Genomic DNA, 24,336 nt, shown 5'->3' with positions numbered 1-24,336 from the left:
GCGACCCCTTAATACAGTTCCTCATGTTGTGGTGACCACCAACCATAACATTATTTTCACTGCTACTTCATAACTGTCATTTTGCTACTGTTATGAATCTTAATGTTAATATCTGATATACAGGATGTATTTTCATTCACTGGACCGAATTTGACACAAATACCTGATACACCCAAATTTGAATACTGGTGCAGTTGGGGGAATTGATTTTGTCATTTGAGAGTTGTAGATGCTGGGATTTACAGTGCACCTACAATCAACAAGTATTCCGAACTCCATCAATGATGGAATTGAACCAAATTTGGCACATACAGAACTCCCATGACCAACAGAAAATACTGGAAGGGTTTGGTGAGCATTGACCTTGAGTTTTGGAGTTGTAGTTCACCTGCCTCTAGAGAGCACTGTGGACTCAAACAATGATGGATCTGGACCAAACTTCGCACAAATACTCAATATGCCCAAATGTGAACACTCGTGGAGTTTGGGAAAACAGACCTTGACATTTGGGAGTTGTGGTTGCTGGGATTTCAAACTGCATTAATTTAAAGTGTAGATGAACTTCAGTTTTACTTTATCTGATGAATGGAGCAAAATGCCTTTATAGGGAGACTATGTTTGTGAATAGCCGTAGAAATACAAAAATGGTGGGTGTGGAGATGAGGTGAGAAGTTCAGTTTCAACAATGGTTGTTAGGGAACATAGACACATTGCCTGAAGCTGACGGCAGATAAATATATGAATTGGTGGAAGGAGTTGGAAATGTAGCATGATGCTGGCTGCGAACCAGAAAGATGTGAAAAACTGGCCAAGGAAGACCTCATGAGGCCAGGGTGTTAAGTAGTATTGTGTAGGATGCCAGGAAACCATTGTCTCTGTTCATATCACTGTGGAATTTGTGGATATACAGGCAGCCCCCAAGTTACAAATAAGACAGGTTGTGTAGGGTTGTTCTTAAGTTGAATTTAGAATCATAGAGTTGGAAGAGGCCCCATGAGCCATCCAGTCCAACCCCATTCTGCCAAGAAGCAGGAAAATCGCATCCAAAGCACCCCTGACAGATGGCCATCCAGCCTCTGCTTAAAAGCCTCCAAGGAAAGAGCCTCCATTACACTCTGGAGCAGAGAGTTCCACTGCTGAACAGCTTTCACAGTTACGAACTTCCTGATGTTCAAGTGCAATCTTCTTTCTTGCAGTTTGAAGCCATTGTTCTACATCCTAGTCTCCAGGGCAGCAGAAAACAAGCTGGCTCCCTCCTCCCTATGACTTTCTCTCACATCTTTATACATGGCCATCATGTCTCCTCTCAGCCTTCTCTTCTGCAGGCTAATATGTATTTATTATTTATTTAAAACATTTATACCTCGTCCTTCTCGACCTCCGAAAATAATATAAAACACATAATAAATACATGCAAAAATTAAAAATAATTATAATTATAAATATATGTTAAAAACCTACTTGGCAGATTAAAATCATCAGAATTAAAATTGTCATCCAAAGCAGTCTAAATACAGTCCAATAAAATCTTGTCTTTCCCAGTAAACAAACTATTCTGTAAACGCTTGATCCAATAACCAGGATTTAAGTTTCTTCTGGAAGGTCAGGAAGAAGGGGGCAGATCTAACCTCATTGGGAAGGAAGTTCCACAGCCGAGGGGCCACCACGGAGAAGGCCCTGTCTCTCGTTCCCACCAAACGCGACTGCGTTTGTTTGCCCAATGTAGGTCATACTGGTGTTCCAGACTAAAATGGCTATGTACTGTCGAAGGCTTTCATGGCAGGAATCACTGACTTGTTGTATGTTTTTCGGGCTGTATGGCCATGTTCCATTCTTTCCTGACGTTTCTCCTGTATCTATGGCAGGCATCCTAAGAGGTTGTGAGACCTCGCAATCTCTGAGGATGCCTGCCATATATGCAGGTGAAGCGGCAGGAGAGAATGGCTATGCTACAACTACGCTAAAACGACAACTTTGTTGGCAAAAACTTCTCTGTGGGCTGAATATTTTAAAGGATTTTTTTTTTAAAAAAAGGGTCTGTTGAGATACGAGGAGCCATTTTTAAAAGCTATTTACTGTGGTTTTAGGCTTAGGTGGGAACGAAGCCAAAATTCCTTTCTCCTTTTCTTTCATTTCCTCTCATAAAATGGCTTCCCTTGTTTAGATACATCTGCTTTCTGTATACGTCCAGCCACTGAAATGCTTATTTCTTTCACTCTAAAAAAAGAATTACCAGCTTCTTGCCAAAGTCTACCCTTTCCATACCAAGTCACATTATTCAACTTGCACAAATATTTACTCTTAGTGAGCTAGTAAAAGAGAGAGTGCTGCCATGGGGCTACACTCTCTAAGTAGCAGCACATTCTGCTTTCTGGCTTTGTTTCCATTCTATTGCTTTTCCATGCAAAGGAATGAGTTATAAGTAATAAGTAGAGCTTGGAAAGGTTACTTTTATGGATGGAACTCCCAGAATGATCCAGCTAGAAAGATCATGGGGGGACGGGGGACGGGAGACGGGACGACGACTCTGGAAGTTGAGCCACTGTGATTTGAGCCTGATTTCTTCCATAATGGATGCTACTTCACTTAAACCCAAGGAATCATAGAATCATAGAATCAAAGAGTTGGAAGAGACCTCATGGGCCATCCAGTCCAACCCCCTGCCAAGAAGCAGGAATATTGCATTCAAATCACCCCTGACAAATGGCCATCCAGCCTCTGCTTAAAAGCTTCCAATGAAGGAGCCTCCACCACACTCCGGGGCAGAGAGTTCCACTGCTGAATGGCTCTCACAGTCAGGAAGTTCTTCCTCATGTTCAGATGAAGGAAGCATCATTTCATTAAGTCATTGTATCATAACATACTAAGATTACTGCAGACGCAGATTTCAGCCAGGAAATCAGAAGACCTTTCCTTCTTTGGAGGAGAGCAATGACCAGACTCGATAAAAGAGTGAAGGGAAGAAACACCACACTTCCAACGAAGATCCGCATAGTCAAAGCAATGGTATTCCCCATAGCAACCTATAGATGTGAGAGCTGGACCATAAGGAAGACTGAGTGAAGGAAGATAGATGCTTTTGAACTGTTGTGTTGGAGGAAAATTCTGAGAGTGCCTTGGACCGCAAGAAGATCAAACCAGTCCATCCTTCAGGAAATAAAGCCCGACTGCTCATTGGAGGGAAGGATAGTAGAGGCAAAGATGAAGTACTTTGGCCACATAATGAGAAGACAGGAAAGTTTGGAGAAGACAATTATGCTGGGGAAAATGGAAGGAATAAGGAACAAGGGCAAGATGGATAGTTGGTATTCTTGAAGTGACTGGCTTGACCTTGAAGGAGCTGGGGGTGGCCACGGCTGACAGGAAGCTCTGGAGTGGGCTAATCCATGAGGTCACGAAGAGTAGGAAACCACCGAACAAATAAACAACAATAATTCCCTGTATCAACCTATGGATGTGATAGCTGGACCATAAGGAAGGCTGAGCGAAGAAAGATAGATGCTTTTGAACTGTGGTCCTGGAGGAAAGTTCTGAAAGTGCCTTGAACCGCAAGAAGATCCAACCAGTCAATCCTTCAGGAAATAAAGCCCGACTGCTCATTGGAGGGAAGGATATTAGAGGCAAAGATGAAGTACTTTGGCCACATAATGAGAAGACAGGAAAGCTTAGAGAAGACAATGATGCTGGGGGAAATGAAAGGAAAAAGGAAGAGGGGCCAAACAAGGGCAAGATGGATGGATGGTATCCTTGAAGTGACTGGCTTGACCTTGAAGGAGCTGAGGGTGGCCACGGCTGACAGGAAGCTCTGGAGTGGGCTAATCCATGAGGTCACGAAGAGTAGGAAACGACTGAATGAATAAACAAGAATTCCCTGTAGCAACCTATGGATGTGAGAGCTGGACCATAGGGAAGGCTGAGAGAAGGAAGATAGATGCTTTTGAACTGTGGTGCTGGAGGACTGCAAGAAGATCCAACCAGTCCATACTCCAGGAAATAAAGCCCGACTGCTCATCAGAGAGAAGGATAGTAAAGGCAAAGATGAAGTACTTTGGCCACATCATGAGAAGACAGGAAAGCTTGGAGAAGACAATGATGCTGGGGAAAATGGAAGAAAAATGGAAGAGGGGCCCGCCAAGGGCAAGATGGAGAGATGTTATCCTTGAAGTGACTGGCTTGACTTTGAGGGAACTGGGAGTGGCCACGGCTGACAAGGAGCTCTGGCGTGGGATGGTCCATGAGGTCATGAAGAGTTGGAAATGACTGAATGAATAAACAACAACAACAACCCTTTTGGTACTAATGTTGGAGAGTGGTCCCTGGTCAAGAAAAGGTTGAGAACCACTGCTCTATTGTGTTGTAAGATCCCTTTGCATATTGGTCCTTAACATTTTACTTCTTTTGTCTGCCTATGTTGTAACACCAAAGTTTCTTATGGGTGCCTTATAAATGGTATCTCTTTCTGAGGCCTGTTTCAAATACGTGCTGATAGCTCCAGAATGTTTCTTGGCAAGGGAAGGCAGTTTGTCTTTTTCCTGCTTAAAAACTATTTCGAGATAAATCTAATCCCATTGCAAAATTGCTAGCATTTCATGCAAACGCGCTTGGCTTTTATCCCTGCCTTCCCCATCCTCCTCCTCCTCTTCTTCCTCCTGATAAATAGTACTTTCAGAAATTAAAAAGTAAACATGTTATTTTGATTTTTTAAAACTTTGTAATGATTACCTGAGTCTTTGCATGTCCATGCAATAAACACATTTGTTAAATGTGGTGATTAGTCACTAGTGTTATTTCAAGCCATCAGATGGCTAATTACGCCCTGGGTTTGGAGAATTTAAGTACAGGCTCAAACAAGGCTCAGCATTACCCTCTCTTGTTGGATGAGGTGCTTGTTAGCTTAAAAGCTTCCCTAAAGAGCTAAACAATTCCCAGTGTTTGGTTTGCAGATTTCAGGGCTTAATGCAGTTGCCACAGTGATTGTGAAAAAAAGAATATATGCAGACATAATGAATTATGGTGGGAGCGGCTGTTTCAATTAACCCCGCAGAGACCCCTACCTCATTTTCACATGAAGATTTGGGCTCATTTCTGGAAATGATGCATAAATACTTTCTCCAAGGTTATTTTTCATATATTTCTGAGCATTATTGAATCATGCATCATTTTAAGTGGAGAAAGAAGAAATCTGCATGATTTGTGAAAAGAATAAGGCTACTGACTTCTAAAAAAAATAACACAAATCCTTAATATTTTAGCACAGCTGGTTAATCACTAGCAGCAATAGATCACACCAATTGAAACATTGGCAATTCGAAGCTCGTGCCGGGGTGAGCACCCGACCTTCAGCCCAGCACACTGTCCACCTAACCAGTTCGAAAACAGCTGAGTTTTGAGCAGAGAAATTAGGCAGTGCTGAAGCAGAGAAGTATTTTATGGCACCATAAAAAAGGAAATACCAGAAAATGCCAGCAATCAAAGAAAGAACGAAAGTCTGGGTTCAACGACTCTTCATCATAGAGGATAGAGTGACAGAACCCCCCCTGTGGCTGGAATCGAGCACGACCTCCAGGACACCGAAGTTGGGAAAAATACTGACATATACCTCTGTCTGTTGTCTGTCCTGTCTGTTTAACAGCATTAAATGTTTGCCGTGTATGTGTTATGTGATCCACCCTGAGTTCCCTTTGTATGAGAAGAGAGGAATACAAATACTGCAAATAAATATATAAATAAATATTTTTAACCCCGTGAATATAAATCTTAACCTGTTCTACCCCAAAGTGGTACTGAAGAAGAGTATTGCTGATATTTTGGACTTCTAAAGAGACTTCTAAACAGGTCCTAAAGCAAATGAATCCTGAACTATACCTAGAAGCCAAGATGACTAAACCGAGGCTATAATACTTTGGTCATGTCATGAGAAGATATCACTCATTAGATATGACAATGATAAGGTAGAAAGCATTAGGAAAAGGGAAAGATCGTATTCCAGATGGATTGAGCTATACAAATAAGTTACGGCCCTGGATCTGTAAAACCTGAGTAAGGCTGTTAAGGGTATGATGACTTGGAGGTCTCTCATTCATAGGGCTGCCATAAATGGATCAATTTGACAGGCATTAACAACAACACAACCGTCACATGCCCAATGGTGGAGAGGGCGAAAGTCCAAAGCATGTGAGGTCCCCATTGTATCACATCAATCTTTCCCTAATCATCAATCTCTTTCTCAGAAGGGCGACATGATTACTTGCATCTGCTTCTTGAAATTAGGCTATTAATCAGTGCACTGGACAAATGTGATACTATAGGTTTCTTAGCCTGCCCTAGAGAACAGCTTATACATGTGTGAACAATGACTCATAAACTCACAGCAACAACCCTGTGGCCATTGGCCTGTGGAATCCTTCTTGGTTTCCCCATACTAATTAATATATGCAGGAAACTTCTCAGAGGAGTTGCCTGGAATTTGACCGTTCAGTGCCACCAGTATATATTGAAAATGATGCATGCATACGTGCCTTCAAGTGGCCTATGACAAACCCCATGAATCTCAGAGTTTTCTTTTGCAAGAAATACTCAGAGATGGTTCTGACAGTTCCTAGATATAGTCTACAGTTACCTAGTATTCATTGGTGTTTCAACTAATTGCCAGTCTGGATGGATACTTCTTTGATTTCAAGATCAGTCAGAATCTGGTGACTTTAGCTATCTAGGCTGTTGGTACACAGTTGTATTTCTTCTTTTCTTCTAAATCCCAATATGCTAGTTTGGTTCATAACCAGTGCCTGATATCAGTAATTGACTAGATGAAGGCAAACAAATTAAAGCTTAGTCCAGAGAACCAAGATTCATTGGTTGGTCTGGATGCCTATATTTCTGCGATGGCCAGGTGTCAATCAACACAGTTAAAGTTACAATGTCAGCTGTGATTATTCTTGGAGATGTCTGATCTGGCCATGGGAAAGCATGTCTTAATGATAGTCTTCTTTAGATAGTGTTCCCAGTTTTCACCAGGCGGGAGATGATAAATCCTATAGTTTTGGTGAAGCCATCTCCAGGCAAGAAGAAGGTATCTCTGAAAACTGCCAATTCAACCTAGGAGAGCAATAGTTTACTACAGTTTTCAAGGCTTAATCGATTTCTTTCTGCAACTTGCAAAGGTTTTCCAATGAGTCTGAGGATTCTTGATCCGGACTGAACCCTTTTCCAAACATAAAATATGGCCTTCTCTCCCTCCCTCCCTCTCTCTCTCTCTCTCCCTCTCTCTCTCTCACTCTCTCTCTCTCTCTCTCTCTCTCTCTCACACACACACACACACACCCCTATCCATTCAAATGGCAAGTTATGAGCAATTGTGGTTGGTTCTTAATGCATCAAACCTAATGATTCACACCCCAAAAAAATAAGCATCCCTACATTTCAGATTTTGGCCCAGGATTCATAGTATCACAGAGTTTGATAGAGGATCAAGTCCAATTCCTACTCAGATCCTGGGACAATTCTGAACTGGCAATGCTGCCTTTAGTTTATTGTAAAATACATTCGATATGATGCTATTTTTTGAGACTATCCAGAAATCTTCGTGAGGTCCAATACTGCAGCCAAATTGTGGATTTCACAGTCATTTGTCCAAGCATAATTCAAAACAGTGATTAGGTGCTATTAAACTCTATACAACTTGGATTCATCCATGTATGTATGTATAGGAATGATCCAAACTGGGTTTTAAGATCCTCATAGGAGGCCCTTCCCTTGTTTTTGACATGCTCACTGGAACATGTAATGAGAACGTGTAAGAGAGCTTTCGAGACCACTACTCCCAGATTGTAGACTTTTGTCCTCTTCCTGTTGCCTTTCTGCAGACAGTTAACAAACGTTCTTAACTTTTGGGGGGGGGGGGGGGGTTCTAACTCATATGCAGATGACACCCTGCTAATAGCAAAAAAGAGCAAAGACTTGGAATGATTACTGAAGGCAGTCAAGGAAGAAAGTGCAAAGACAAGTTTGCAGCTGAACGTTAAGAAAAACAAAAATACATAACGTCCAGCGATGATTTACATAACATTAAAGTAGATGAAGGCATGGAAATAATTAAAGATTTCCTTACTTTGGCTCAGTCACTAATCAGAATGGGGACTGCAGTCAAGAAATTAGAAGACTTGGAAGGGCAGCTGTGAAAGAACTAGACAAGATCCTGAAATGTATTTATTTATTTGCCATATTTATATCCCACACCTCTCAACCCTGAAGGGGACTCAGAGATATGTAACTGATATAGCGATCTATCCATGCCACAGTATTTTTAATTTGTATGTAAGTTGTGAAAACTGGACAGTGAAGAAAGCTGATAGGGCGAAAATGGACTCATTTGAAATATAGTGCCACAGAAGAGGTCTCCAGATACCACTGATCATTAAAAATATAGGTCTTAAGCAAATCAGTCCTCTAGAAGCCAAGATGACTACACTGAGACTGATATGCTTTGGTTATATCATGAGAAGGGAAGACTTCCTGGAAAAGACAATAATGCTTAATAAGTTAGAAGGCAGAATCATAGAATCAAAGAGTTGGAAGAGACCTCATGGGCCATCCAGTCCAACCCCCTGCCAAGAAGCAGGAATTTTGCGTTCAAATCACCCCTGACAGATGGCCATCCAGCCTCTGTTTAAAAGCTTCCAAAGAAGGAGCCTCCACCACACTCCAGGGCAGAGAGTTCCACTGCTGAACGGCTCTCACAGTCAGGAAGTTCTTCCTCATGTTCAGATGGAATCTTCTCTCTTGTAGTTTGAAGCCATTGTTCCGCGTCCTAGTCTCCAAGGAAGCAGAAAACAAGCTTGCTCCCTCTTCCCTGTGGCTTCCCCTCACATATTTATACATGGCTATCATATCTCCTCTCAGAAGGAAAAGAGGAAGACTACATTCCAGATGTACTGACTCAATCAGGGAAGCCACAGCCCTAAGTCTGTAAGGCCTGAGAAAGGCTGTGGATGACAGGGTCATTTGGAGATCTCTCATTGATGTTGTGGGGAATTTGCTGCTGGTGATTAACTGGCTGGTGTGATCTATTGTTGCTACTGATTAACTCTAAAGAAGCCAGCTACATCCAGCACTTTCTGAACTACGTGTTGTGTCACTTTAGTATGTCGAATGCAGTGCATAGGCATGTTGCACAAACTTAATGAGAAACAACAAAAATATTGGAAATGTATTTTAAAATTGTAAATTTTAAAAATGTAAATTGAAGGTTTTCCATATGTTGTACCCCATACGTTTTGTTATTACAACTTTATGTATGTATCCATATCTCTTACAAGGGGCTGGTTTACTATGAGAGTTATCCGGAAAATATGGTTACAAGGCATGTAGCTCTTGCGCGGAATTTTTGCGGGGGAAGTTGCTGTTACTGACAAGGACAATGACGACTAAAGCTTTGGAAACGGACTATCATAAGCGGAATGAATTTATTAATTACGGACTTGGTGAAACGATGGCCACCAGGCTGGCTTTTTATTGGATTAATGTAATGTTTTAACTGTTTATAATTATTGTTACTATGTATTTTATTGTGTTGAATTGTAGGCATCAAACGTATGCCGGTTGGAAGCCGCCCTGAGTCCCCCTTAGGGGGTTGAGAAAGGCGGGATAGAAGTACCCGAAATAAAATAAATAAATAATAAATACTGTCATGTAGCGGGAAGCCAGCAGAAGCAAACGAGCAGTGCCAGTCATCAGTAGCTCATCAACTGCCATTGAAGGGCAAAGATGAGCGTCCTCATTAGGTTTTCCTCGAAGTACAAAGTTTGCGCTGTAACACACTACCTAAATGCTAAGGGCATGAACGCTGCTGCGATTCATCGTGAAATCATTTCAGTTTATTGAGAGGATGTAATGTCAAGACAGCATGTGACAAAATGTGTATGTAATATATTGTGAGACCATGAAGAAACTTCACAGAGACATCCAAAACAAATGTCATGCGACGCTGATCGCGGGAGTCTGTCTCCTTCATAACAATGCGCATCCGCACACCGCTCATGCAACGCAAGAGTTGTTGACTTCATTTGGTTGGGATGTTTTAACCCACTCCTCTCACAGCCCCGATCTTGCACCCAGTGACTATAATCTGTTCACTAAATTGAAGGAACACCTTGGTGGTAAACACTTTTCCAATGACAAGGAGGTGAAAATCAAAGTGACGAACTGGCTGAAAAAGGCGGAGGGAAACTTCTATGACACAGGCATCCAAAACTTGTCACACAGATGACAAAATGTATTGAACTGAATGGTGATTATGTGGAGAAATAATGTAATACCTATGCTGCAATCTAATGTAGCATAATTAATTAATGTATGCTAATGTGAGTAGATCAATAGGTACCGCTCCGGCGGGAAGGTAACGGCGCTCCATGAAGTCATGCCGGCCACATGACCTTGGAGGTGTCTACGGACAACGCTGGCTCTTCGGCTTAGAAATGGAGATGAGCACCACACCCCAGAGTCAGACATGACTGGACTTAATGTCAGGGGACTACCTTTACCTTATGCTACAATCTATGAAAGTTTTATTAAAATACATTCATTCTTTGTAAAAAAAAATTTAAAAAACTTGTAATCTTACTTTCCAGATAATCCTCATACTTTAGGTCAATTATCATTTTTATGTAATGATTTGTTTAGTTATGTTTAACAGACTTTTGTCCATGTTATGAGCTGCCTTAGCCCCCAGAATTGAAAAAAGTTAGGAAAGAAATATCAAACAAAATACAGCAGAAAGACATGGACGAACTCCAAGAAGTTTGGGGAGAAACCAGATATGCATTGCAAGGTGGGCTGAACACTTGAATTTTTAAATCGAGGTGACAAGCCTGGCCCAGTTTAGTTCCTTCCGCTTTCAGATCAGATGCACCTAATCAGCAAAATTCCACAAAGAAAGGATTGCATTCATTCTGAGTTTTCAGGTTTTTTTTAAGAAAAATGTTGACCACTGATATTCTACAGATGCAGACCAGTATTGGCCAACACACTTGGTCCAGAAATATACACAGATTTGTTTCTCCTGTGTAAAATAAAACATCATCTTTCTAACCACACCCATAGGCCTGTGATCTAGTAACCCTGTTTTCAAAAGAAATAGATAGGTACAGACAGATCATATTGAGGGCATGAATAGTAATTTAGGGACTGAGCCATGAGTTCAGATTATTTCTATTTATTTGTGTAGGTTAATTGTTGATAACTGCATTCGTGAGGAGCAACTTAAAGAGCTGGGCATGTTTAGCCTGCAGAAGAGAAGACCATGTCCAGTTCTGAGCACCACAAATGAAGGGAGATGTTGACAAGCTGGAATGTGTCCAGAGGAAGAGGGTGACTCAAATGATCAAGGGTTTGGAGAACAATCCCTATGAGGAGTGGCTTAAAGAGCTGGGCATGTTTAACCTGCAGAAGAGAAGACTGTGTCCAGTTCTGGGCACCACAAATGAAGGGAGATGTTGACAAGCTGGAATGTGTCCAGAGGAAGAGGGTGACTCAAATGATCGAGGGTTTGGAGAACAATCCCTGTGAGGAGTGGCTTAAAGAGCTGGGCATGTTTAACCTGCAGAAGAGAAGACTGTGTCCAGTTCTGGGCACCACAAATGAAGGGAGATGTTGACAAGCTGGAATGTGTCCAGAGGAAGAGGGTGACTCAAATGATCAAGGGTTTGGAGAACAATCCCTGTGAGGAGTGGCTTAAAGAGCTGGGCATGTTTAACCTGCAGAAGAGAAGACTGTGTCCAGTTCTGGGCACCACAAATGAAGGGAGATGTTGACAAGCTGGAATGTGTCCAGAGGAAGAGGGTGACTCAAATGATCAAGGGTCTGGAGAACAATCCCTGTGAGGAGTGGCTTAAAGAGCTGGGCATGTTTAACCTGCAGAAGAGAAGACTGTGTCCAGTTCTGGGCACCACAAATGAAGGGAGATGTTGACAAGCTGGAATGTGTCCAGAGGAAGAGGGTGACTCAAATGATCAAGGGTCTGGAGAACAATCCCTGTGAGGAGTGGCTTAAAGAGCTGGGCATGTTTAGCCTGCAGAAGAGAAGACTGAGAGGAGACATGATAGCCATGTATAAATATGTGAGGGGGAATCATAGGGAGAAGGGAGAAAGCCTGTTTTCTGCTGCCCTGGAGACTAGGATGCGGAGCCATGGCTTCAAACTACATGAAAAGAGATTCCACCTGAACATTAGGATGAACTCTCTGCCCCGAACTGTGGCGGAAACTCCTTCTATGGAGGCTTTTCAATATAGGCTGGATGGCCATCTGTTGGAGGTGCTTTGAACGTGATTTTCCTGCATCTTGGCAGGGGGTTGGACTGGATGGCCCACGAGATCTCTTCCAACTCTATGATTCTATGATATTTTAACTTTTATTATATATACCTGCTTTTGGTCCGTCTCCCCCCCCCCCCCCCCCCCCATTTCCATTACAACTGCTGGTTGGTTAATGTTTTCTCTTTTGTTGTTATTGTTGTTGTGTGCCTACAATGAGTTTTCATGCCAAGGGCGAATTTGAAACCTGCTTTCTCAGAGTCATAGTCCACCACTTGAACCACTACACATTGACTTTTTTCTTCTCTTTCATATACAAACTGATTTAGTCTCTTGGAACTATTCACTGCCGTTGAAATATATGTATGTAATGTATTTTTTTCCTTTCAGTGGGCTGTTTATTACCATTCATGACAAAGGACATATTGCAACGATGCTGAATTCATGGCCGGAAGAAAACATAAAGGTAATGGATAATTTCATTCAATTTTAATGGAACAGAAACAGTGAGTTTATTTATTTGTTTGCGACATTTATATGCTGCCCTTCTCACCCCGAAGGGGACTTAGAGCGGTTTACAAGATATATAAGGGGACTCAGAGCGGTTTACAGAAGAAGATTAAAAACCTGGATGTTCGAACAGGCATTTGGTTAATCGGTGCAATGAATGTGATGATTACAGGAATGGTAATAAGGACGACGAAACTGGATCATGATTTTAGTTATGAGATGCATTGGGTTGTTATTGCTGTGTCAATATTGTGTATTATGTTTTTGTGGTTTTAAATTGTATATTGTTGATTGTTGTACCTTTGTTGTAAACCACGTTGAGTCGCCGTTAGGCTGAGAAACTGCGGTATACAAGTAAAGTAAATAAAATAAAATAAATAAATATATACATAAAATATATTATATTATTAGCATAGTACAGTATTAGTATTAAATATTACTATATTGTACTATACCATTATATTGTAATATTATTAGTAATATTACATGTAATATAAATATATAATTATAATATCATATTAGTAGTAAAAAAGGTAAAGGTAGTCCCCTGACATTAAGTCCAGTCATGTCTGACTCTGGGGTGTGGTGCTCATCTCCATTTCTAAGCCGAAGAGCCAGCATTGTCCGTAGACACCTCCAAGGTCATGTGGCCGGCATGACTGCATGGAGCGCCGTTACCTTCCCGCCGGAGCGGTACCTATTGATCTACTCACATTTGCATGTTTTCGAACTGCTAGGTTGGCAGAAGCTAGGGCTGACAGCGGAAGCTCGCGCCACTCCCCGGAATCGAACCTGCGACCTTTCGATCAACAAGCTCAGCAGCTCAGTGCTTTAAACCACTGCGCCACCGGGGGCTCCATATTAGTAGTAGTAGTAGTAGTAGTATATTTCATTACATTATAGTATTATAAATATTTAAAATGTTAGATGTCGAACATATTCCATGTGCAAGAAACAGGGCATGACTGGGACTTTGGCTTATTATACTAAGAGTTTGGCTTATTTGCTGCAGAATGATGTTTTATTGTCCACACTTAGTAATGAAACAACTATAACATGCAATGCTGAGATCCTTCATTCAGGAGACTCCTAAACAGTGGAATTCCTTCCCAAAGGAGGCTCACGTTACTTACTTCTTCCTTTCTTGTTTACCTTCATAATCAAAAACACCATCAGACTTTAACTGGTTGGAGTAGAAGAATGTGCAACGGGTGTGCTGCTTCTTTATATTTGTAATACAAGTTGCTGTTGTTCATTCGTTCAGTCGTCTCCGACTCTTCATGACCTCATGGACCAGTCCATGCCAGAGCTCCCTGTCGGCCGTCACCAGCCCCAGCTCCTTCAAGGGTAATACAAGTTGTGTGTCCCTTATTCAGAAGTGTTCACATATGCAAATATTTTTTACATATATCACTCCACCCTCTCTCCAGTTTGGTATATTTCTCTGAAATAGGTTATACCACTCCACTGCTACATTCCAATTACTTGTCCTGCCAGGTTTCAGTTATACCTATTACATTGTAACTGTTTTGTCATGCTAAGAGTTCCAGCTCATCTTGTTTATTTCCCATGTTCTAGGTATTAGTGTAAAGACATCTAAGCCTGTGGGACATCCCCCCTAGCTGTTTGTTTGAGATTATTGCCCCTTCGCTGCTTAGTATTTGTTGTGTTTGACCATTCTTCTCTTTAGCCTATTGTCTGTTTACTCTAGACTTTGATAAACTATTGTTCCCAAGGATAATGTCACCCTCCTCTACAACTATTTTAGCTGTTTTGTTTTAATTTACACTGTACGCAGCTTAGGATCTCATGGGGAGAAAGCCAGGATTGATAAAGAAAAAAGGAGGTTCCACAACTGGCATGTTTATCAGAACATCCTGGGCTTTCTTGAATTCCTGGGAAATGAATCATGTATTTTTAAGAACTCTATAAGGCTGTGGAGTTCTTCAGAAATGAACTGTGATGCACACTCCTCCACCAACAAAAGAGTAGAAAATGGGGATCTATGCAACTTTTCATCCTTAATAGAATATTTTGCCAGCATGAGATAGTAGGAAAGTGGCTGTCTTAGAGTATTACTTAGCCATTTGAAGTCATAGAATCATAGAGTTGGAAGAGACCTCATGGATCATCCAGTCCAACTCCCTGCCAACAAGCAGGAAAGTTGCATTCAAAGCACCCCTGACAGATGGCCATCCAGCCTCTTTTTAAAAGCCTCTAATGAAGGAGCCTCCATCACGCTCTGGGGCAGAGAGTTCCACTGCTGAACAGCTCTCACAGTCAGGAAGTTCTTCCTAATGTTCAGATGGAATGTCCTTCTCCATGTGTGATATTAAGGCAGTGCACTATCCCAGGTGAAATTGCTTTCTGCAGTTTTGGATTACATCATAGAATCATAGTTAGAAGAGACCACCAGGGCCATCCAGTCCAAGCTCATTCTGCCATGCAGAAGTCACAAACGAAGTGTTCCCAACGAGATGGTCATCCAGTCTCTATTTTAAAATCTCCAGAAAAGGAGACTCCACCAGACTCCAAAATAGCATATTTCACTGAAAAGCTTTTAGCATTGGGAAGTTCTTCTTAATATTAAAGTGGAATCTCTTTTCCTACAATTTAAATCCATTGCTCCATTGTGTCCTAGTCTCTGCAGTAGCAGAAAACAAGCTGGTTCCCCTCCTCAATATGACATCCTTTCAAATATGTAAACATTGCTCCCATGTCCCCTCTTAACCTTCTCTTTTCTAGAAAAGTAAGTGCACCCACAACTCTATCAATCTATTGGGTTCAGTAGGAACAACCATCGTTTAATATGACTGCCAATCATTATCCTGTGGAATTTCTTTGCATGAAAAAGATCCTTTTCAATATTTGCACATTTGAAGTTTTCCCAGTCAGATGGGAACTTTTAAGGAGCCTTAAGTAAACCAAGCTGAAAGCAATCATGTGGTTAGTTTGGGGGTTGATATTCCTAAAACAACAAATTCCATGGGAAGAACTCTGTGTATCGAATCAAATTTATTCTGGTTTTGTCAAAATGTGACATCAAAGTATGAGGTCCATTGTTTTCTGCCGTCTCAGATTTGCAAAATTCCAGGCTCATTTACTGTTACCATCCGGCTCTGGATTGCCATCAGGGACCAAAAGTCTAGTTCAAAAGTGCATTGAGGCAAACCAGGATAGAAATCGGGAGACCAGAGCAGCGTGAGATGGATGGGTACCTCCAGGATGGGGATAATGAAGATGATGATCATAGAATCATAGAGTTGGAAGAGACTTCAAGGGCTACCCAGTCCAACTCCCTGTTGGGCAGGAAAACACAATCAGGGTACATCTACACTGTGGAATTAATGCAGCTTGACACTATTTTTGCTGCCACGGCTCAATGCTATGGAATTCTGGGTGTTGTAGTTTTGCAAGGCCTTTGCCTTCTCTGCTAAAGAGTGCAAATGCCTCATCAAGCTACAAATCCAGGGTTCTGTGTAGTTCACCCTTACAGTCGAGAAGAGTAGTTCTCAACCTGTGGGTCCCCAAATGTTTTGACCTTCAACTCCCAGAAATCCTAACAACCGGTAAACTGGGTTGTTGTAAGTTTTTCGGGCTATTTGGCCATGTTCCAGAAGCATTCTCTCCTGACGTTTTACCTGCATATATGGAAGGCATCCTCACAGGTTGTGAGGTCTGTTGGAAACTAGGAAGATGGGGTTTATACTGTATATCTGTGGAATGTCCAGGGTGGGACAAAGAACTCTTGTCTGTTGGAGCTAGGTGTGAATGTTTCCATTGGCCACCCTGATTAGTATTTAATGGCCTAGCAGTATCAAGGGGTGGCTTCTCGCTGTCTGGGGGAATCCTTTGTTGAGAGATGATTAGCTATCCCTGGTTGTTTTGTCTGGAGTTCTCTGTTTTTGAATGTTGTTCTTTATTTACTGATATGATTTTAGAGTTTTTTAAGACTGGTAGCCAGATTTTGTTCATTTTCATGGTTTCTTCCTTTCTGTTGAAAGTGTCCACATGCTTGTGGCTTCTCTGTGTAGTCTTGACATGGTTGTTGGAGTGGTCCAGCATTTCTGTGTTCTCAAATAATATGCTGTGTCCAGGTTGGTTCATCAGGTGCTCTGCTATGGCTGACTTCTCTGGTTGAAGTAGTCTGCAGTGCCTTTCATGTTCATTGATTCGTGTTTGGGCCATGCTGCATTTGGTGGTCCCTATGTAGACTTGTCCATTGCTGCATGGTATATGGTAGATTCATGCAGAGACTGGGATTTCTTGGAGTTGTAGTCCAAAACACCTGGGGATCCATAGGTTGAGAACCGCTGGTCTAGAATCTGTACTTTAAAAAACATCAGATTCTTCACATCCTGAAACACAACCTTCCAGGATAGTAAGGAAGAAATCAGAAACTTCACAAATTAGCAGTGCAAACTTTGATTAAGTTATAAGTTTTCAATTTCTAGGAGCCATTTTTAATCAGTGGTGCTGTCAGAGGAGTTATTTTTGGAGTCTGTTCTTTCCTGATTCCTGCGGGTTACTTTAATAGGGCAATGGAAGAGATTGGAAATTGCCTTCTCATTATGAGTGGTGATTTTTGTCTTATGAAAGGGTGAACTATGTGACATTTTCTTCAATATATCAAAAAAGCACCTTGGCCAAGGATAATAAGCACTTTTATTTAAATCCACTTTGAAATTGGTGGCTAATCAGTCGTGAATCAAAAGTACGGAAAGGAAAAATATGTCATAGTTAGATCAGGCATGGGCAAACTTTCTAACTTGGGGGGGGGGGGCGCATGGCAGGCCAGAGTGTGGTGGACAGGCCAGGAGGGAGGGGTTGTCCCTAAATCCCCTCCCTGCCCTTTCCTCCCCTTCCTCTTCTCTTTCGGAGTCAGAAAGTGAAGAAAAGACAAGAAACGTTTGGATCCCAAAAGGGTTGGTCTTGATCAGGATCAGATGGTGGACAGTAGAGAAAATGTGTATCCATATTTTGCCTATTCCTGATATAGAATTCTAGAATCCTAGAGCTGGAAGAGACCCCCAAAGGCCATCCAGTCCAACCCCCTTCCATGCAAGAAGGCACAATCAAAGCACTCCCAATAGTCAGCCTCTGCAGAAAAGCCACCAGAGAAGGAGACTCCACCACACTCCCAGCCAGCCTATGCCACTCTCCAATGGCTCTTACTCTCAGGAAGTTCTTCCTAATCTTTTCAATTGAATCTCTTTTCCTGCCATATAAAACCATTGCTCCCTTTTACCCTGGTCTCTAGGGCAGTAGAAAGTCAATTTCCCCTTGTCCTCCCTTTGAAATCTTGAAGCATGGTTCTCATATTCCCTCTCAACCATCTCTTTTCCCAGCTAAGCTAAGCATCCCCCAGGACGAAAGGAGGAAGGAAAAGGAGAAGGAAGGAAGGAAGGAAGGAAGGAAGGAAGGAAGGAAGGAAGGAAGGAAGGCGGGAGGGAAGGAGGGAGGGAGGGAGGGAAGGTGGGAGGGAAGGTGGGAGGAAGGAGGGAAAGAGAAAAAAGGAAGGAAGGGAGGGAGGGAGGGACGGAGGGAGAAAAGAAAGAGAGAAGGGAGGGAAGGAGGATAGGATGGTGATAGAGAGGAGGGCAAGAGAAAAGAGCCCCTGGGTCTGGGTTTGCTTATACCTGAGTTAGACTGTTCTTTGGAACCTGAGAGTTCATAAATCCAAAATTGTCCCTATAGTATGCTGATATAGTGACAGCTTTGTTTTTCTGATGGTTAAATGTACACAAACTTTGTTTCATGCTCTGTATTTTCCTTCAGGCTATGTGCATGATAAGTTGTATATGAAACATAAATGAGTTTTGTTTTTAGACCTAGGTCCTATCTCCGAGGTATTATGTTCATGCAAATGTTCCAAAATCCAAAACATTTGGAAATCCAAAATACTTCTGGTCCTAAGCATTTGAGATAAGAGATATTCAACCTGTACTGATTTGTCATTAACTGCTTCAAGAGAGGGAAAGAGTTTGAAAGTTTCGAAAACAAACAAAACACAATATGGCTCCTGTATCAGCAGGACATTATACTACGTAACACGATTTTTGTTTCTGCGTTATAAATATCATTTTCTAATTGGTTCTGTCATAAAAACACGGGGAACGTTTATTAAACTGCAAAAACTTTGTTTTTGTGGAACATCCTGCTATAGTTTTTCAATTAAAATCTCATAGAGTCTTAACCAATTCAACCTAGTTTGTGGTAGCCACAAAAACAAAGTTTCTGGAGTGTAACAACTACTTTATAACTAAGTATCACACAGTATTTATTTATCATGTTAGAAGCAAATCGAGAATACAGTTATAATGTATAAAAAACTACAAACAAAGTTAAAAACTTGGCATGATACTAGATTTTCTTTGATCAGAAGCTGGCCACTTGGAGTGCCTCTGGTATTGTTGTGAGAAGGTCCTCCATTGTGCATGTGGCAGAGTTCAGACTCTGTATTGTAGTAGGTGGTCTGTGGTTTGTTCTTCTCCATACTCGCATGTCGTGGACTCCACTTTATAGCTCCATTTCTTAAGGTTGGCCCTGCATCTCATTGTGCCAGAGCGCAGTCTGTTCAGCATGTTCCAAGTCACCCAGTCTCCTGTGTGCCCAGGAGGGAGTTTCTCATCTGATCTCAGCCACTGATTGAGGTTCTGGGTTTTTACCTGCCACTTTTGGAGTCTTGCTTGCTGAGGCATTCCTGCAAGTATCTCTGTAGATCTTAGGAAGCTATTTCTTGATTTAAATCATTGGTATGCTGGCTGATACCCGAACAGAGGATGGGCCGGAGATCTCAGTGCCTTGGTTCTTTCAGTGCTGGCTGCTACTTCCCGGCAGATATCAGGTGGTGCAATACTGCCTAAACAGATTAATTTCTCCAGCATTGTTGGACATAGACATCCTGTGATAATGCAGCATGTCTCATTAAGAGCCTACATTTTTGGTAACATCTGAGAGAAGCATATCATATAATCACCTGGAGGACATTTGGGAAAAAAATGTTACCGGTAGATGGAAGTAGGTGAAACAACAAGTACAACTTGTGTATTTATTACAAAGGAAATACTATACTTGTAGGGGATTCTAGAGTTTTGATCCAAAAAAGTAACTTCTCCAAAATCTGTTGAATGCCTCGTTTTCTTCTGTACTCTGGCTCAGTGCTACTCAATAATGGCTGGTCCCTAGCAAGTCTCCATGGAAGAAAGAAATGCATGTATCCAGATGGGCACAAATTTGGGATAGTTGCTGATTTCTCACTTATGATAGTCTAAGAAACTCTGTTCTGTGCTTCTCTGCTACAAAGAGCTTTAAGAATGTAGATTGCAATGTCTGTTTAAGCTCATTCAGTCTAACTTTTGATTTTCAGTGCACTTTTGCACTGTGAACGTCCTTTGACAGCACAATCAGGATACTTCCAATGAATAAAGCATTACACTGAACTGGCAGCTTGTTTAATAAGACCAATGGGACACAGATGCACATCAGAGTTCGCCAGGAAATCCAAACCAAAAGAAATGCATGTTCTTTCTCTTTCTTTTCCCCATCCTCCTGTTCTATTGTTTTTTTATCTTCTTTCACTTCCATTCATGCTTCAGATGATTGTCTATATGCAAGGTTTTTGCATAATTTATCACCTCAATTAAAAAGTCTGATAGACCTGGAAAAAAAAAGGAAATGGTCAAATATCTTGGCAATGGGTGCCTTGTTTTGTGCTGAAACAGCAACGCCTATTTGTCTTCAACCAACAAAAAATATGCAAGCCATATGGCACTAGTTTCGGTTCCTCTGTGATTTCTCCCTGTAATCATCTGAAATATGTTAAAACAAATGCCTTCTGTTATTCCGTTCCTAAGCAAACAGAACTTTTTTTCCCCTCCACCCACTTCCTAAATCAGGTAAACCTCCCAAATAGCCTGCAGTCTCCTTTTCTTGGGTGCTTTTTTCTGATATATAGGCCATTTAGGGTAATATCATGTCAGTTTGTGGGTTTGAGTAAATTCCCTTAGGTTCCTTAGAGAGCAAGATAGGAAGAAGGAGCCTAACAAAAACAATAATCTTGATAAAATAGTGAAGAGTAGAGACATCACACTGGCAATGAAGGTCCGCATCGTTAAAGCAATGGCATTCCCCGTAGCAACCTGGAGGAAAATTCTGAGAGTGCCTTGGACCACGAGAAGATCAAACCAGTCCATACTCCAGGAAATAATGCCCAACTACTTACTGGAGGGAAGAATATTAGAGGCAAAGATGAAATACTTTGGGCACATAATGAGAAGACAGGAAAGCTTGGAGGAGATAATGATGCTGGGGAAAATGGAAGGAAAAAGGAAGAGTGGCCGACCAAGGGCAAGATGGATGGATGGTATCCTTGAAGTGACTAGCTTGACCTTAAAGGAGTTGGGGATGGTGACAGCCAACAAGGAGCTCTGGCATGGCCTGGTCCATGAGATCACAACTGAATGAATAAACAACAACAAAACAAAAAAAAGGCCCAAAAAAAAGCCAATGGGATTTTGGCCTGCATCAGTAGGAGAATAGTGTCTAGATCTAGAGAAGTAATGCTACCCCTCTATTCTGCTCTGGTTAGACCTCACCTGGAATATTGTGTCCAATTCTGGGCACCACACAATTCAAGAGAGATATTGACAAAGTGGAATGTGTCCAGAGGAGGGCGACTAAAATGATCAAGGGTCTGGAGAATAAGCCCTATGAGGAGCGGCTTAAGGAGCTGGGCATGTTTAGCCTGAAGAAGAGAAGGCTGAGAGGGGATATGATAGCCATGTAAAAATATGTGAGAGGAAGCCACAGGGAGGAGGGAGCAAGCTTGTTTTCTGCTTCCCTGGAGACTAGGACGCGGAACAATGGCTTCAATCTACAAGAGAGGAGATTCCATCTGAACATGAGGAAGAACTTCCTGACTGTGAGAGCCATTCAGCAGTGAAACTCTCTGCCCCGGAGTGTGGTGGAGGCTCCTTCTTTGGAAGCTTTTAAACAGGGGCTGGATGGCCATCTGTCAGGGGTGATTTGAATACAATATTCCTGCTTCTTGGCAGGGGGTTGGACTGGATGGCCCATGAGGTCTCTTCCAACTCTTTAATTCTAAGAAAAACAACAGCCTTGTGTCACGTTCTTTCCCTTTCTGTAAATGTTGGGTCAATGACAAAGTAAGTATCTCTTCAAAATCTATGCCAAAGTTTTGTAGGAGCTTGAATCTGGGTTTTGAGGCATTACACACAATCATGTAATAGAAACTTCAAATTATAATTTCTAGTTCTTGTACTGGTGCTGCCAGATCGACATTAGGTTATGGCAACCCAATCTCATATCTTGGGTTGCCATAACCTGGAAAAGGTAGGTAGTGGTAGGCTCCTTGGCAGCCCCCTTGGTCTCAAGGTCCTGTTGATTAATGCCAGATCCGTTAATGGTAAGACCGCGGCCATCCAGGACTTGATCCTGGATGAGAGGGCGGATCTGGCATGCATTACCGAGACCTGGTTGGACGAGGTGGGGGGTGTAAACCTTTCCCAGCTGTGTCCTCCAGGTTTTGGAGTGCATCAACAGGCCAGACAAGGGGGGCGGGGAGGAGGGGTCGCAGTGGTCTTCCGGCAATCCATCGCCATGACCAGATGCGTTGTCCCGCAAGCTTCTGGGTTTGAATGCGTCCACTTGAAGGTGGGGAGCCGTGACAGTGTGGGGTTCCTGCTGGTGTATCGCCCACCCCGAGATCCAGCAGCTTCCCTGTCTGAGTTAGCGGAGGTGGTCTCTAATTCGGCCTTGGTCTCCCAGCGCCTGGTGGTGCTGGGAGACTTTAACATCCACGCTGAGACCACCTTATCTGGCGCAGCTCAGGACTTTATGGCCACCATGACGGCCATAGGACTGTCACAGATAATATCCGGCCCCACGCATCAAGCTGGGCACACTCTCGACCTTGTCTTTGTGGCGGACGACGAATTGATCAGAGTGGAAGATCAAAACATCCTTCCAGTGTCATGGTCTGACCATCATCTGATCACATTTAGACTTACTGCGACCCTAAACCTCCGCAGGGGTGGAGGACAAATTAAGATGGTCCGCCCTAGGAGACTGATGGATCCGGACGGATTCCTGAGGAATCTTAGGGTTCTTCCTGCCTTGGAGCCTGGCGATTCTATCGACGCCTTGGTAACTCTCTATAATGGGGAGATGGCCAGGGCGTTAGATACGATCGCACCTGAACGCCCCATCTCATTGCGTCGTGACAGGCCATCTCCTTGGTTTACCGAGGAGCTGGCTGTGATGAAGCATACGAGAAGGGGGCTAGAGCGCAAATGGAGGAAATCTCGAGATGTGTCTGATCGAACACGGGCTAGAGCCTCTCTTAAGGCATACTCCGTGGCCATACGGGTGGCCAGGAAATCATTCACGACCGCTCGTATAGCATCTGCAGCAAATAGATCATCGGAGCTGTTTCGGGTCGTGGGAGAACTCCTCCACCCACCTGCGGTGGAGGAGGTCCCTGATGACCCCGCAGCTCGGTGTCGCGATTTCGCACACCATTTTGCAGATAAAGTCGCCCAGATACGCCTCGAGCTCGACTCCAATTCCATCGCAGTGCCAGAAGAGGTGACGGAGGTACCTGCTTGTCCAATTTTGTGGGATTCTTTTAGGCTTGTTCTTCCTGAAACCGTGGAGGAGATTCTTGGGGCTGTGAGAGCGACCACTTCATCTCTAGACCCATGCCCATCTTGGCTCATTAAATCAGCCAGAGGGGGGTTGCTTGACTGGTTTGTACCGATTATTAATGCATCGTTGGAGCAAGGAATTTTTCCATCTAATTTGAAGCAGGCCGTGGTTCGCCCACTTATCAAAAAAGCTTCCCTTGACTCCACGGTGCTGAATAACTACAGGCCGATCTCCAACCTCCCCTTTTTGGGTAAGGTGCAGGAGAGGGTGGTCGCCTCTCAGCTCCAGGGTTTCCTAGACGATACCAACTACCGAGATCAGTCACAGTCTGGTTTCAGGCCTGGTCATGGCACCGAGACAGCCTTGGTCGCCTTGGTGGATGACCTCCGCAGAGAGCTGGACAGGGGGAGTGTGACCCTGCTGGTTCTCTTGGACATCTCAGCGGCTTTCGATACCATCGATCATGGTATCCTTCTGGGTCGTCTCTCCGGGATGGGCCTTGGGGGCACGGTTTTGTCGTGGCTCCAGTCCTTCCTGGAGGGACGAACTCAGATGGTGAAGCTGGGAGACGCCTGCTCTGACCCCTGGCCTTTGACCTGTGGGGTCCCGCAAGGCTCTATTTTGTCGCCCATGCTTTTTAACATCTACATGAAACCGCTGGGAGAGGTCATCCGGAGTTTTGGAGTTGGGTGCCATCTCTACGCGGATGACACACAACTCTACTACTCTTTTCCACCTAATTCCAAGGAGGCTTCTCAGGTGCTAGACGAGTGCCTGGCCGCTGTGTCGATCTGGATGAGGAAGAACAAGCTGAAGATCAATCCCGATAAGACAGAGGTCCTCCTGGTCGAT

At 42.9% G+C, this 24,336-nt stretch overlaps 1 protein-coding gene across 2 annotated transcripts in view; it reads left to right on the top strand.

The window, feature by feature from the left end:
* Window positions 1-24,336, top strand: part of ME3 (malic enzyme 3) — a 143,039-nt gene that overhangs the window by 67,429 nt on the left and 51,274 nt on the right. For both annotated transcript variants that reach the window (XM_060771139.2, XM_060771140.2), the window contains one exon: window positions 12,697-12,772. In XM_060771139.2, coding sequence (XP_060627122.2) covers window positions 12,697-12,772 — 76 coding nt within the window. The remainder of the gene's footprint in view (window positions 1-12,696; window positions 12,773-24,336) is intronic.

This window comes from Anolis sagrei, chromosome 3 (assembly GCF_037176765.1).
Source record: "Anolis sagrei isolate rAnoSag1 chromosome 3, rAnoSag1.mat, whole genome shotgun sequence".
In the NCBI taxonomy this organism is placed as follows: Eukaryota; Metazoa; Chordata; class Lepidosauria; order Squamata; family Dactyloidae; genus Anolis; species Anolis sagrei.
The sequence above is the reverse complement of the archived record's forward strand: the minus strand, read 5'-3'. Positions and strand labels throughout refer to the sequence as shown.